The following is a 16,260-nucleotide window of genomic DNA, read 5'->3' as shown; positions in this document are numbered from 1 at the left end:
TCACAGGCCATAGCAGCGACAATGGCAGGGGCCCAGAATCCGGAGACCGGGAATGGGCAAATGAGCTGAACCTGTTATTTAACAGGTTTGATTCTACCCCCGTTCCCTCTCCCATCCACCAGAGCCCAGACCAGATGACGTTACCTCTCAGCATCCCCTCCCTTCCCCCCAGTGCATCCCTGACACCAGCAGCTCCGTCTTCACACCACTTCACCCCCTCCAATCCACATCACAGACTACAGACCCAGCTCCCCTCCCCAGGCGACAGGAGTGACCCTGTCCCCCACCTGGCCTCTACATAACAATCGATCAGGTGAGGAAGGAGCTCAAGAGGAGAAAGATGAGGAAGGCTACTGGCCCTGATGGCATCAGCTCCAGACTGCTCAGGGATTGTGCAGATCAGCTCTGTGGGGTTGTTCAGCACATCTTCAACTTGAGCCTCAGCCTGGAGAGAGTTCCTGCCCTGTGGAAATCCTCCTGTGTGGTTCCAGTGCCAAAGACTGTGCACCCCAGGGAGCCCAACCACTTCAGGCCTGTAGCCTTAACTTCCCACCTGATGGGCAGCAAGCTGGACCCCCTACAGTTTGCATACCGACCAGGCATTGGTGTGGAAGACGCTATCATTTACCTGCTCCATCGCTCTCTTTCCCACCTGGAAGGCACTGGTAACACAGTGAGGATTGTGTTTTTTGACTTATCCAGTGCTTTCAACACGATCCAGCCATCACTGCTGAGGGGGAAGCTGGAAAGTGCCGGAGTAGACTGTCACCTGGCTGCATGGACCATCAACTACCTCACCAACAGACCACAGTATGTGAGGCTTTGCGACTGTGTGTCGGATGTGGCAGTTTGCAGCACTGGGGCTATGCAGGGTACTGTGCTCTCTTTTCCTCTTCACCCTTTACACATCGGACGTCAGACACAACACGTCCAGCTGCCACCTCCAGAAGTTCTCTGACGATACAGCCATCGTTGGATGTGAGTCGCAGGGGAACGATTTGGAATACAGGGAAGTCATCATTAACTTTGTCGACTGGTGTGGACTAAACCACCTGCACATCAATGCTGGCAAAACCAAGGAGATGGTGATAGACTTCCGCAGGAAAGCACCACAAACTACACCAGTGTGCATCCAGGGATCTGACATTGAGATCATGGAGGAGTGCAAACACCTGGGTGTACACCTAAACAGTAAACTGGACTGGTCCACAAACACAGATGCCCTGTATAGAAAGGGCCAAAGTCGTCTCCATCTACTGAGAAGACTGAGGTTCTTTGGAGTATGTAGGATATTACTGAGGACTTTCTATGACTCTGTGGTTGCATCAATAAACTGGTCAGGAGAGCTGGCTCTGTCCTGGACTGCAATCTGGACACCACTGAGGATGTAGGTGAGAGGAGGATGTTAGCCAAGCTGACATCGATCATGGACAACCCCTCCCACCGCCTGCATGACACAGTGGGGGCCCTTAGCTCCTTTAGTAACAGACTGCTGCATCCAGTATGTACGAAGGAATGCTACTGCAGGTCCTTCATTCAATCAGCTGTCAGATGATTCAACTCCAGCACCACTTAACATAAGACTGTGTTGATGTTGTTTGACAATTACTATTTGTGCAATATTACATTTTCCGTTTACATTTTGTGCAATATTACATATCATTTACTGTTTTGTATATTTTATTTTTCTGTGCAATAGTAGTAACACTATTTATTATTATTTTTAATCTGAAGATCTGAAGGCAGCTTACATTGTTCATTTTCCACAGCTATTGGGGCAATAAATACTTTTTACATATTTCTATATATTTTTTTCTACATACCTTATTTTTTTTTTATGTAGTCAAATTTCTTTTTTGCTTGTATAATATCTACATATATATAGTCTACTTTTATTTTGTATTTAGTTTTTTTCAAATGTTCTCTATCTCTGCTGCCATTTTTCTTCCTGCTGCTACACATGCTGCTGTAATGCCCAAATTTTCCCGGCTGGGGATAAATAAAGTTTGATCTTATCTTATCTTCTCTTATCTTAATCAGAATTAAGTATTTAAGAGTGCAGTGTTCTAAATATATTTAGAGCAAGGCACTCTTAAATACATACATATATATATACACACACATTGCTTTTTCTTATCTCTAGAGTGCCTTCCTGGTTCATATGGTTATGGCTGCCGTCAGGTCTGTGACTGTCTTAATAACTCCACGTGTGATCACATGACTGGTACATGTTACTGCAACCCAGGCTGGAAGGGGGCTCGTTGTGACCAAGGTGAGGACACACCTCAATATAAATAGAATCAATTCATGGTGCACCATGTTAATAAAGAAAACGTTCAATAATGCCTGATGTTTGTACTCATTTCTCAGATGTTTTTTCGAGATTGGTGACTGTAATCAAATTCCCTTGGTTGTCTTATCATTGAGAGTTATCTCCTTTTTAAAGAACAACTTTTTTCAAGTTTTATTTTTTAAAAATTGACTAAATGTTCATTTAGACTACACAGACTCTAAGGCCTCTAACTTTCATTCTACATTTCTAACCCCTCCTGTCTGCAGCAGGTGTAGTGGTGGTGGGCAGCCTCAACAGTTTGACCACTGCTGCCATGCAGGTGGACACCTACCAGATTGGAGCCATTGCAGGAATCATCATCCTGGTGTTGCTGGTGCTCTTTCTCCTCCTCCTCTTCATCATTTACAGGAAAAAGCAGAAGGGCAAAGAGCCCACCATGCCTTCTGTGACCTACACTCCTGCTATGAGGGTCACTGCTGAGTACGCCATTGCAGGTACATTACAGGTTGACCTCCTATAAACGGTAACCAGCTGAGTGATATGTACTGTCCCAAGTAGGTTAGGTGGGTCTTTCCTCATGTCCGGCCATCAGTTGTTTCTCATAAAATGTGTCTTGTTTTCCCTTGGTTGTTGTATTGCTGTTGAATACTATTTTGAAAACATTTTAATATAATTGCAGTATAATGAAAACACTTGTTTTTCATGCTAAATTAAGTCCATGGTCCTGTTTACTTATAACAGACAGATCGTACCACTGCACAGGTGAATGCACACAATGCTTCTAATCACTGTACATGGTGCTGGAAAAGACTGATAAATTCATGCTAAAGTGACCAGGTCATAAATAAAGGAATTGAGGCTATATCCAAAGAGGGTAGAATCAAGGGCAACTGGACTTGGTTGTAGAAACTTGAAAATGTTTCACCTCTCAGAACCCTCTTCAGTTCTACTTGGCTGGTCAGGAGTCCCAGGTATTTAACCTTGATAACCTAGCTGTCAGGAGTCTCAGGTATTTTACCTTGAACCGTGATAAGACCCCACGTCTTATCACGGTTGTTGAAACTGCTTGGATTGTTGGGTCATGAAGGTTGTCACATGACAACCTTCACTCGACTTCCGGTCGAGTGAACGCTGGCACGTCTTGCTGCCGCTGCTCACCGGCAACTTTTAGCATGTTTTACGGCTGTCCACTTCTCCTTGTAGCTTGTTTTTACTTGTTGGGTTTATTTATTGTGCTTGTATTTATCAGTTTTTGCTCTATTGCACAGTAAAAGGGCAGACACAAAATACACAAATAAAACTGCATTATATATAGCTACCATACACAGTGCACAGAGCATGAGCAAATCACTGATATATATTTCTGTGTTTATTTTTTATCTTTCTTTGTTTAGCTTTATTGTCCTTGCTTTTAGCTGTATGCCCATTTCTATCTACCTGTAAATTGTTTTTGTTTTCGTTTGTGCAAGTGCATTGAGAGCAACTTAAAACCATTGTATATACCATTGAGTATGTACAGTATGTGTTCACATACTTCACCAGTAAAGCTGTTTCTGATTCCTACCCATTTGATTTGTATAACATCACTGATTGAGATGGTTTTCATTTTGGGTCATGTTCTGAAAACAGTGATGAACTCACTCATTCAGTGCATCCTAAGACAGATCTTGTCATCTTGTCATTTTTCAGATGCTCACCCACCTACGTGTGAGGCCAACCCCAGCAACTACTTCTCTAACCCAAGCTACCATACTCTCACCCAGTGTATCAGCTCCCCACATGTTAACAATGGTCCATATGGAAAGGTATGGACGTGGACTTTTTGCAACAGTGAAAGGGCAAAGAGATGGCAAATTAAGGATTTAGGATAAAATGTGTCTATTAATGAATATTCTAGAAACTGATGTTTGCCCCTGATTTCAGACCAAGAGCAACCAGCTGCTGGTGAGCTTGAAGAATGGGGATCACAGAAAGAGGGCTCCTGTAGTTGATCACACTGGCACGCTGCCTGCAGACTGGAAACAAAGCAACTGTTTCAATGAACTGGGTGAGAAATGTAATGCCTTGTAGAGTACTCAGCAGCTACAAGTTGCTATCTTTGTGGATTGTTGGCTTTAAATGACTTGATTTGGCAAACCACAACACAGAAAAGCCCTGTTTAATTTTGTAATTTATTTGAGAATTACTGTTGGTGCTGCATTCAACACAATTGATCATAGCATTTTAATCAATCGACTTAACCCCTTGACGCCTGAATTTATTTTGAATTATATTAAAAAATTAATTCTTTGTGTTTTTCTTTCAAATTGATCCTAAATCTTTTTTTGTTCGTTAATTTTTCTGTAACACACGCAATAGATATAAATTTAGGTATGATGCAAATTAGCGACAACAGGTGTTAATGCTTAAATGCAATAAAAATCCTTTTTTTCAAAATTCATAAATGTGCATCATAAAAGCCATTCAAAATTCATTTCTTCAAAACAGCCACAACATTGGCTTACAACCATTACATTGTAACAACAACACAACGGATGTAGTTTTCACTTTGACCGAACCGACGAGAAACCAGTGCTTGCAAAAGGTTCCTAGGTGTTGGTTGAATATGCACAAACCGGCATTAGAGTTAAGGGGTTAACAAAAATGTTTGTCTCTTGTGTAGTGATTGACTTGTTTTGACCATATTTAGAGGGAAGGTCTTTCATTCTTGTGTCACAGACACTTGATACTGATTAAGGGGTTTCTCAAGACGCATTCTGGTCTATTCTATTTTTTATGCATGCTTCCTCTGGGAGCATGTGTCCTCTGCCTCCTGTTAAAGGCAGAGGACACAGATAACACATACATATCTCTACTTCACCTGATGACCCCAGTTATTTGACTGTTTTAACTGTCTCATTGATGTTAATATTTGACTGAGTAAAAAAATGTTTTCAAACTAAATGACAAAGAAACAAAATGTATTCATTTATTTATTGTATGATTGAAAGCAGAGAGAGTTCTCTCTCTTGTTAGTGTTTGGCTGTCTGGTCAAATTTACAAAGAAGTTGTAGTGGACTTTTTCAAGGTCCAAGGTGCATTGCTAAAGTGAACATTTATACCTCACAATGACACTGAAATGCTGATACACACCTTGATCACAAGTCACTTAGATTATTGCAGAGTTCATGGTGGTGCCGTTACAGCAGCTCCGAGCGCTTTTCTTTGTTTTTAGTGTTTTCTTGTGTTTTTCTAATGGTTTTTATTTCGTTACTAGTCCGGGTCAATCATGCAAATTTATGGATGCAAAACTAGTGAGATTTGTGTTTTAACTTTTACTCCTTTCTGGATGACTTAAAACAACACAGCCTCTTCAGCCACGGCTCCATTGTTTACACTCGGGACCAGCTGTTAGCCAGTGGTGGGACAAGCACCGATGGTATAAACCATCCATACCATCTCTTATGATGGGGAATGTAAGATCTCTCCCGAGAAAGATGGAAGAGCTAACGGCGCTAACCAGACTGCAGTGGGAGTATCTGGAGTGTAGCGTTATGTGTTTCACAGAGACGTGGCTGATCGAATTCAAGCCGGAAACGCATGTTGCTTTGGATTATTTTCATCTGCTGAGAGCAGACAGGCGAGCAAGTAAGAGGAAGGGTGGAGGCATTGCAATGTATGTGAACAAGAGATGGTGTAATCCAGCGCATATTAGTGTAAAGGAGCAGCGCTGTACAAGAGACATTGAACTGTTAGCTGTTAGCATCCGGCTGTACTACCTGCCAAGGGAGTTCTCGCATGTCATCGCGATAACTGTGTACATCCCTCCCTCGGCCGACGCGGCAGCAGCATGCGAGCTCCTACATACTGTGGTCTCACAGCTGCAGACATTGCACCTTACAAAGAGACAATAATCAATAAACTGGATTTACTGTATGCAAACACCAAGGAGCTCTTCACCCCTCCCCCCACTGGGCAGATCTGATCACAACCTGGTTCATCTGCAACCTACTTACATACCTTTGGTGAGTAAACAACAGCCAACCATCAGGTATGTGAAGAAGTGGTCAGATGAGTCCAGTATGGCACTGAGGAACAGTTTTGACACCACTGACTGGGAAGTGTTGTGCAGTCTTCACGGGGAGGACATTGACAGTTTGACAACATGCATCTCGGACAACATTAGCTTTTTTGTGGACAACACTGTGCCAACCAGGAAGGTATGGTGTTTCACAAATAACAAACCCTGGGTGTCCCCTGAACTGAAAACCCTACTGAATGAGATGAAAAAGGGTTTTTAAGTCTGGGGACAGAACTGAGTTGAAGAGGGTGTAGAGGGAGCTGAAAAGAGAGATCGGGAAAGACAAGGAGAGCTGTAGGAGGAAGCTGGAGGAGCGCCTGCAGGGGAACAACGACAGAGAGGTTTGGAGGGGCCCGAAAACCATAACAGGCCACAGCAGCCACAATGGCAGGGGCCCAGAATCTGGATACCGGGAATGGGCAAATGAGCTGAACCTGTTTTTTAACAGGTTTGATCCTACCCCTGTCCCCTCCCCCATCCAGAGCCCAGACCAGACGGCGGTACCTCTCAGCATCCCCTCCCTTCCCCCCAGAGCATCCCTGACACCAGCAGCCCCATCCTCACACCACTTCATCCCCCACCAATCCACATCACAGACTATGGACCAGCCCCCCTCCTCACCCAAAAGGAGCCACCCCCCTGTCCCCTACCCAGTCTCTACATAACAGCAGATCAGGTGAGGAAGGAGCTCAGGAGGACGAAGGCAAAGGGCCCTACTACTGGCAAGCTGGACCCCCTACAGTTCGCATCTTCCAGGCATTGGTATGGAAGATGCCATCATCTACCTGCTCCATCGCTCTCGTTCTCATCTGGAGGGTACTGGTAGCATAGGGAGGATTGTGGTTTTTGACTCCTCCAGTGCTTTCAACACTATCCAGCCATCACTGCTGAGGGGGAAGTGGAAGGAGCTGGAGTCGACTGTCACCTGGCTCATCGACTACCTAACCAACAGACCGCAGGCCTCGCGACTGTATCGGATGTGGCAGTTTGCAGCACTGGGGCTCCGCAGGGTACTGTGCTCTCTCCTTTCCTCTTCACCCTCTACACATCAGACTTCAGACACAACTCAACCGGTTGCCACCTCCAGAAGTTCTCCGATGACACAGATAGATAGATAAATAGATAAGACTTCCACACAGAAGTTTATGTAGTCTGTGATGCAGTGAGTGAGCCGTCGATGTCATCTCCATTAGAGCTGCAGAGCATGCTTCAGTCTGTGGTCTGGAAACAGTCCCTCAGTCTCTCATTAGCCTCCTAAGTCCACACTTTCACAGTCCTCTTCTGTGCAGGCTCCTTTCGCACCCTGGGTGTGTATTGGGGGAGCAGATGAACAAGGTTGTGAACAGGCCGTCCAAGGTGGGGGAGGGGGGTGGAGGTGTAAGCTTCCTACACATTCACATACAGCAGGTCCAGTGTCTTATTGCCTCTCGTATGACACTCAACATTCTGAGTAAATGTTGGGAGAGAGGCAGCTAGAGAAGCGTGATTGAAGTCCTCACTGATCAGCAGCAGGGCGCAGGGGTGGCGCGTCTCGATCTGGCTGACAGCACTGTGAAGGCGCTCACACGCAGCCGAAGCCTCCACCAAAGGAGGAATGTACACACAAAACACAATCACTTGCGAAAACTCCCTTGGTAACCTAACCTACCTGCGGTATGCATGGCCACAACAAACAGCTCCAGGTCCCGTGTGCACAGCTGTTCCTTCACGTACACGTTTGCCGGGTTGCAGCAGCGCTCATTCACATACAATGCCAGCCCCCCTCCTTTCTTCTTACCGCTCTCTGCCGCACTCCGGTCTGCGTGCGCAAGTGTAACTCTGTTCAGGGAAACCACAGAGTCCGGCAAGGGTCCATTCAGCCACGTCTTTGAGAAACACATGATGCTGCACTCCCGGTCCTCCCTCTGCTGCCGGGTTAGCGCAACCAGCTCCTCCATCTTGTTGGAGGTGGAGCGGACGTTTCCCATGATGACAGAGGGAATAGAAGTCCTCCGCTTATTTCGTCTACCTCTGCAGCCTCTCCTTTTCCTCCGTACCTTGTCCGCGTACAGCAAGGAGAGGCTGCACAGACTAAGGAGTTCTTCACGTGTGTGCGTGGGACACTCGGAGCTGTGGCTGAATCGAAAAGGGGTCCCCGATGTGGATCAAAAAAATGAAAAAAAAAAAAACAGTGCCGAACAAAATAAAAGTGTTATAAAAGTAGGTTTCCCACATGCAGAATTGCACAATGCTTCCCCCACTTTAAAGAACGATAAAGAAAAGTGTCTATTTAAAATAGAAAAAAGGAAAAGTAAGAAAACAGGGGTCAGAGCAACCGTTGGTTGGTGGGTCATCCAGCACCATCTCGATGTTTCAGCCATCCTTGGATGTGCATCACAGGGGAACGATTTGGAATACAGGGAAGTTATCGCTAACTTCGTTGACTGGTGTGGACTGAACCACCTGTGCATGAACGCCCGCAAGAACAAGGAGATGGTGATTGACTTCCACAGGAAAGCAACACTGACTGCACCGGTGTGCATCCAGGATTTGGACATTAAGATGGTGGAGGAGAACAAATACCTGGGTGTATACCTAAACAATAAACTGGACTGGTCCACTAACACTGATGTCCTTTATAGGAGACACAGGTGAAAAATTTGCCAAACAGTGCAAGCTTATTTTGCTGTTGCTATTGACTCTTGTTTTGAGCTTCTGGTACCCCCAGGTGCTCACAATCAGCATTGGCAGCACCTGTGAGCATGGGCCCTGCTACAGTGGTCAGTTGGTGTCTGCTCTTGACTGATCTGGATAGGGCCTGTGCAATAGGGCAACTTCAAACTGGTGTTCCACAAAACCAAGATGCACCATTATTTGGAGTGAGCCCTAGTACCATCTACAAACTGAAGGCCACGTACCATTAAATGAGGGATGTCAGAGACAGCAGTGGGTGCCCCAAGAAGACAAGACTCAGAAGCAACTGTTTCCTTACCCTGTTAGCACTGTTTGCATGTGCAGTGGAACCCGACTATGACTGTCAATGGCAGTTGGATCATAAGTGTGGATAAGACGCGAAGAATTGCAGAGTTTCAGAGTCCAGGGTGTGTGTGTGTGTGTGTGTGTGTGTGTGTGTGTGTGCGCATGTGTGAGAGTGGGGGGGGGGGGGTCAACAGGGAGTTATAGTCCAGGTTGTGTGTTTGTGTAGAGGAAGTAGAAGTGCTGGTTCGCTTTCTTGGCCAGCGATGTGGTGTTGGTGGTCCAAGAGAGGTCCTCAGTGACGTGCACACCCAGGAATTTGGTGCTGCTTACCCTCTCCACCGTAGCACCATTGATGGTAAGGGGGGCATGCTGGGGGCGTCTTCTCCTGAAGTCCACAACAATCTCCTTCGTCTTCTCCACATTCGGAGAGAGATTGTTGTGTTCACACCGGAAGGCCAGGCGGCTCACCTCGCTCCTGTAGTCCGTCTCGTCGTCGTTGCTGATGAGACCCACCACAGTTGTGTCATCGGCGAACTTGACGAGGAGGTTGGAGCTATGCGACAGTGTGCAGTCGTGGGTCAGCAGAGTGAAGAGGAGGGGGCTCAGTACACATCCTTGGGGGCCCCCGTGTTCAGTGTGGTGGTGCTGGATGTGTTCCTGCCGACCCGAACTGCATGAGGTCTCGCAGTCAGGAAGTCCAGCAGCCAGTTGCACAGTGAGGTGTTTAATCCCAGCTGGTCCAGTTTTGTGATGAGCTGTAGTGGGATGATTGTGTTGAATGCTGAGCTGAAGTCTATGAGCAGCATTCTGACGTAAGAGTCTTTTTTGTCCAGATGTGGGAGGGCTGAGTGGAGGGCAGTGGAGATGGCGTCATCGGTCGAGCGGTTGGGCCGATACGCAAACTGGAAGGGGTCCAGGGAGGGTGGGAGGACAGTCTTGATGTGTTTCAACACTAGCCATTCGAGGCACTTCATGATGATGGGAGTGAGTGCTACCAGACGGTAGTTGTTGAAACAGGAGGGCGACGACTTCTTTGGGACAGGGATGATGGTGGTGGTTTTGAAGCATGTGGGGACAACAGCTTGGCTCAGCGAGATGTTGAAGACAGGCACAGTCCCTCAGCACACGACCAGGAGTGTTGTCAGGACCAGAAGCTTTGCTAGCGTTGATCTTGCTGAGTGTCCTCCTCACACTGTCCGGGGACAGCATCAACACTTGTTCGCCGGGAGGGGATGGGGATTTCTGTGCAGGTGTGCTGTTGTGGGCTTCGAAGCGAGCAAAGAAGTCATTTAGCTCATTTAGCAGGGGGGTGGAGCTGTCACAGGTCTGCGGTGGGGGTTTGTAGTCCGTGATGGACTGTATCCCTCACCACAGGCTCTGCGTATCCCTGCTGTCGCTGAAGCGATGAGCTATCCTCCTGGAGTAAACCTTCTTGGCCTGTCTGATGCCGCGTGACAGGTTGGCTCTCGCTGTCCTCAGGCCCTCCTTGTCTCCTTCTCTAAATGCAGTGTTACGGGCCTTTAGCAGCCTGTGGACCTCTCCTGTCAGCCATGGCTTTTGATTGGCCTGAACAGTGATGGTCTTTGTTACTGGTACATCATCGATGCATTTGGTGATGTAAACAGTGACGACATCTGTGTACTCCTGGAGGTGATGTTGTTGCAGGTGGCACCCTGTTTAAACACGTCCCAGTTTGTGGTGTTAAAACAGTCCTGAAGTTCCTCCAAGGACCCTTCAGGCCACACTCGCACCTCTTTCAGAACTGGTTTGGTGACTTTAACCAGTTCTCTATGTTATCAGAGACTACCTCCAGAAATTGGAAGTGGAGAGGATGGAATGGCCTGCCTCAACCCCACTGAACAATGTGGGATCAGCTTGGGTGTGCTGTTTATACCAGAGTGACCAACAGAACCATGTTGGCTGACTTACAACACATGCTGGGATGCCATCACACGATAGTGTGTGATCAGACTGGTGACCAGCATGAGGAGCTAGTGCCAGGCTGTTGTGGCTGTGGATGGCTGTTTCTCTTGCTGCTGCCCGAAACACCAAATTTCCCCAACTGGGGATTAATAAAGTTTATCTTGTCTTATCTTATCTTCTTATCTTATCAAATTTCTTTGCATTGGATTGCCTAAAAACTGATAATGGGAGGAAATACCTTTAATTCATAGTCAGCACAAGCATCATCAACTTGCAATCAACAATCCCACTGCTTGTTTGTGGAGATGTGTAGCCATATGAAACTGGTATTTGCATTTTAATTGGTGTGGATGGGATACTTTTGCTCTATTGAAACCCAGTTCCTAACTTACGTTGAAATGCTCATTTTCTTTTAAACATTCCAGCTCAATCTTGCCATAATAGTCTCTCACATAATTTTTCCTTCCACCATTCACCAACCTTCCTTATTTAAAATTTTCTTCATACCAGGAGCGTACGGAGTTGACAGAAGATATATGGGGAAATCCTTACGAGGTAGGTCCTAGAATTAAAAAGCAAAATGTTAAACTACTCAGTTTAATGCTGGTATTCAACTCTCATTGGCTTCTCTGTCAATGTCATCCAGATCTGGTGAAGGGTACACTCTATCATGCCAGCTCCTGTTCCCTCAGCTCTGAAAACCCATATGCTACGATAAAGGACCCTCCCCTGCTGATAGCCAAAAACACAGATTGCGGCTATGTTGAAATGAAGTCACCAGCCAGACGGGATTCACCGTATGCTGAGATCAGCAACAGCAGCTCCACCAGTCACCGGAATGTCTATGAAGTTGGTGAGGATCTGAAGCTTATATTTTATGTTTTTCATTGTGAATGTTTTATAGAGAAGAATGCTTTAGTTGCATTAATTCTGTAGTGTATTACTATATCTGATTGATATATGATATTATACATTTATATAAGATAAGATAAAACTTTATTTATCCCCAACCTAGAAAATTTGCACAGAAGAATAAAATATACAAAACAGTAATAAAAATATATAATATTGCAAAAAAAAGTAAAGGAAATGTGTAATATTGCACAAAATGTAAAGGATATGAGTGTATGTTGGCATAGATGGCAAGAAACATCAACACAGTCTTATGTTATGTGATCCTGGAGTTGAATAATCTGACATCTGATGAATGAAGGACCGATGGTAGCGTTCCTTCTTACACACTGGATGCAGCAGTCTGTGACGAAAGGAGCTGCTGAGGGCCCCCTCTGTGTCATGCAGAGGGTGGGAGGGGTTGTCCCTGAATGGTGTCAGCTTGGATAACATCCTCCTCTCACCTACATCCTCAGTGGTGTCTAGAGGGCAGTCTATATATATATATTGTATAGCACTTTTCAAGCTATGGGAACAAAGTGCTTTCCATAGACATCTTAGGAAAATCTGATATATAAATGTGCACAAAACTGTATAAAGAAATTTACAAATAAATCATCCAAAAGCTAGACTGAGTGAAATTGTCATAATAAATTTAAAATCCAGTGGTTGCTAACAGAGGTGTGTTATATAAACCAATAAGACTACTTGTGAGATAAAAAGGCTTCTCTGTAAAAATGTCAATTAGTCAATTAAGACATACAATTTTCCGTGTGATATATACCACTCCAGGGCCATTCCAGAAATGACCACCACTATACATAAATCTATTAATTAGGGTGATTGATAGTGATAGTGACAGTAATTTTCACTTAACTTCAAAGCATGAGAATTTCTTGACAGTTAGTTGGAGCTGCATTTGTGTTGATTTTCCATACTGAAAGAAGTAAGTGCAGGTTTAAGGGATTATAATGGATCTACCCTAGCTGGGTTTTATTTTGGATACTTAAGGTTTTGGTGGTTAACAGCCCTTGTCTTTCTTTTGATGCACCTTGATATGGTCACAATGGGAATCCCTTGAGGGGAGTGCCCAATGTATGATACAGTGGGTTCATAGCCAGTGGGTCTGAAAGTTTGTTGTGTGTAATTTGTGACAAACACCAGTAGGTTTCATTTGTGACCATTCATTTGTGGTCAAATGTGGGTGAGATGCACAGTCATTTGCTGGTGGTATTAAAAATAGAGTTATGAATGATATTAAAACTGTTGCTGAATGTCTTGTGATGGAGTATCAACCACAATCTATGACTCTGGAGGACCCATAGATCATTGGTCTGGGTTGGAATGGTGTTTATGGATGGAACAGTTGAATCCAGGTCCCCTGCCGTGGCTGCCAGTACAGGACCAAAGGACATCAATATATCAAGAAGCTTCTTGTCCTCCAATATCTGATACGCGCCTGTGAATATTCTCATTCATCCAGGTCATTGTAAGCTTCAGGGCATTCAAACGTTCACAACTGGACTTTGTCAGTTTGTCTAACACCATTTCATTAGTCTAGAGCTGTCCTATCTAGTCTGGTGCGCATGAACTGATGAAGCCTGCTCGGATGAGAGGCGAAAAGTCTTCCAAGACAAACTGACAAAGTCCAGTTGCAAACGGTTGAATGCACTGAAGCCCCAATATCTGATACAGTTTTGATATCCTCTCCTCCAGCTCAGCTGTCTTCTGTTTAAGACACATGCAGATATCACAGCCCGATAAGGAGGTAAATGGGTGTATATCCGTTCCAGCTGAAGCAGTATCTGGGACAGGAAAACAGCAATGGCCAGTACAGGGGCCAAACTTGCTATATTGCAACTAGTAAAGTTGCCATTTGCAGACAGGAGACAGAATCCAGGACTTACATGCAGGGGCTTCAACCCAGAGCCCTCAGCATTGATATTGTTTTAGCAGAGGTGACTGAAAAAAAAAGGATATCAAGCACCGGAAAGTGAACCCACTGTAAAAATTTGGCTTTAGTTGGTAGCATCTTGAAGCCAGGTAGTTTCCCTCAACGCTTCTGAAAACAAGTTCTTGCTTTCAAGCTTGCAAGTGTTGCTTTTCAAAAGACACCAAAACCATGCATGCACTCCAAATGGTTCAAGAACAGCTATCATTTTACTTTGAGTATGTCTTTGATTTGATTTTATCTCTCATTTTTACTGTAAAAGTAAGGGATCAAGCGTAACTTGCCCCAGTGATCCAGATAAACTTGAATTTTTTATTAAATAGTGTTTCCATATTAGTGGTAATAATTTCAGCTATATCTGGGCTCAGTTCCTACACCAAATATTTCATACCTTTTGATATGCAATTTAAAATCTCATGCAGACTGTAGGTTAGGGGAACAAGTTTGAGGTGCCAGCATAGCTTCTGATTTGAAGCTGGCTGACTGACTGTCTGATACTTCATACTTCATTAATCCCAAACTGGGAATTACTTCTCTGCATTTAAGCCATCACTGATTGAAAGTGAGTGAATCGCCGATGGACAAAGACACACTGGCACAAGACAAGGGAGATGCAGACTATTTAACACGTGGAGGGTAATCAGGAACAGGTGGAAACAATGGGTAATCAGTGAGCACACTTGCCTTCGCCTGGTTTATTGTCTTGTCCAAGCCTGTATTGTTCTGTGTAGCTTTTAACAGGATATAAATACCAATTACTTGTGTCAACCACTGACCATTTACAGAGAGTTATTACAACAGAGTTATAAAAAAATTGTCATATTTAAAGCACTGCCATTCCCTAGGGATAGCTACTATACCTATACCCTAAATGTTTTGTCAAAATTTCTGAGAGCTGACAAATTTCTATTATTGTCATATTGTGCAGCCATTTATCAAAAGGAAATTTAAGTAAAAATATCATTGTGAGCTACATTAATTTCCAACTACATGTAGGGGGACCAGAATAATATGTGAACATTATCTTAGGTAGATGGGAAGCTCTGGGAATCAGGCAAGGTCCAAATATAAAAAGATGTAAGAAAAAAAAATCCTTCTCCAAACAAATCCAAAGCTCCAGTGCTGTCTTACTTACACGCAGAATCATTTTAGCTGTCAAACTAGTCACCAGTGTATTCAGTTTGTGACCCAATTCCTCTATGACGATAGTCTGCTTTGTGCAGCCACTGTGCCCAGTGTTTTTTGGTCAAGAAATCACTCTTAAACAAACTGCTCTGTAAAATTCCAGACAAAGTTTGCGACTGGCTGGTGAGCATAGTGGAGCATGTAGCAGGTAAAAGAGCCAGATAAATTTCTAAGAAGCTCTAGGAGGAGCTGACCAAAACAGAGCTAAAATGTATCGGTCTTCATCAGGTGGATGCAAACATGACATGTTTGCGAACATGTTTGTCACTTATAAATTTAGCTTTTATCAAAGCTGTAAAGCTTGTTCTCCTGCATCCAAGGAGCCAAAAAACTAATTCAATCAGTTTCCACCTGTTTGCAGTCATTGTACTAAGAGATTGAATTAAATGTCAAATTTTCTACAATGTTGTGTTCCTTTGGAAAACAGCTTTATACTTTATTGTTCCAGCAACTGCCCACTCACCTGTCTTTGATTTCAGAGCCAACTGTAAGCATCATCCAGCCAACTGGAGACAGCAATGGCCACCTACAGTTTGGTCAAGATCCATATGATCTTCCAAAAAACAGCCACATCCCCTCTCACTACGACCTCCTGCCAGCCAGAGACAATACATCCTCAGACTACAAGGAGCTGGACGGTGAATGATGGCACAGTTTACACCTCTAGCACTTGATATTCCACAAACAGGCACACTTGATTCCCACAACATACTTAACCTGTTTTATTGCTGTTATACTTTGACACTATCATTGTAATAATGTATAATGACTTTCTGTGAATAAAGTGGGTACATAAGAGCTTGGAGGACAGTTTTGAGGTACAGCTTCTTCTTAGGTCATTCCACATGTCAGGGACACAAGCTAGTATGATGGGTTATCTGACCACTGCTAATGAAAGAAGTGTTTCTACCTGTCCTGCCCTGGCCACACCTGAAGGCATGACTGAAAAGTCTGCTGTCATCGCCTCCCACTGACTGCATCCCTGATCTCTCTCCAAGA

The 16,260-nt window shown here is 44.5% G+C and overlaps 1 protein-coding gene across 1 annotated transcript in view; it reads left to right on the top strand.

Moving 5' to 3' along the window:
* megf10 (multiple EGF-like-domains 10) overlaps window positions 1-15,990 on the top strand; it is a 79,112-nt gene extending 63,122 nt beyond the window's left edge. The window contains exons 19-25 of the mRNA XM_041959786.1: window positions 2,144-2,272; window positions 2,560-2,787; window positions 3,983-4,098; window positions 4,217-4,340; window positions 11,745-11,789; window positions 11,881-12,087; window positions 15,741-15,990. Of these exons, the coding sequence (XP_041815720.1) occupies window positions 2,144-2,272; window positions 2,560-2,787; window positions 3,983-4,098; window positions 4,217-4,340; window positions 11,745-11,789; window positions 11,881-12,087; window positions 15,741-15,907 (1,016 nt within the window). The 3' untranslated portion in view covers window positions 15,908-15,990. The remainder of the gene's footprint in view (window positions 1-2,143; window positions 2,273-2,559; window positions 2,788-3,982; window positions 4,099-4,216; window positions 4,341-11,744; window positions 11,790-11,880; window positions 12,088-15,740) is intronic.
* The last annotated feature ends 270 nt before the right edge of the window (window positions 15,991-16,260 follow it).

This window comes from Chelmon rostratus, chromosome 19 (genome assembly GCF_017976325.1).
Source record: "Chelmon rostratus isolate fCheRos1 chromosome 19, fCheRos1.pri, whole genome shotgun sequence".
NCBI lineage: Eukaryota > Metazoa > Chordata > Actinopteri > Chaetodontiformes > Chaetodontidae > Chelmon > Chelmon rostratus.
Note: the sequence above shows the minus strand (reverse complement) of the source record. Positions and strands in the feature narration are given on the sequence as shown.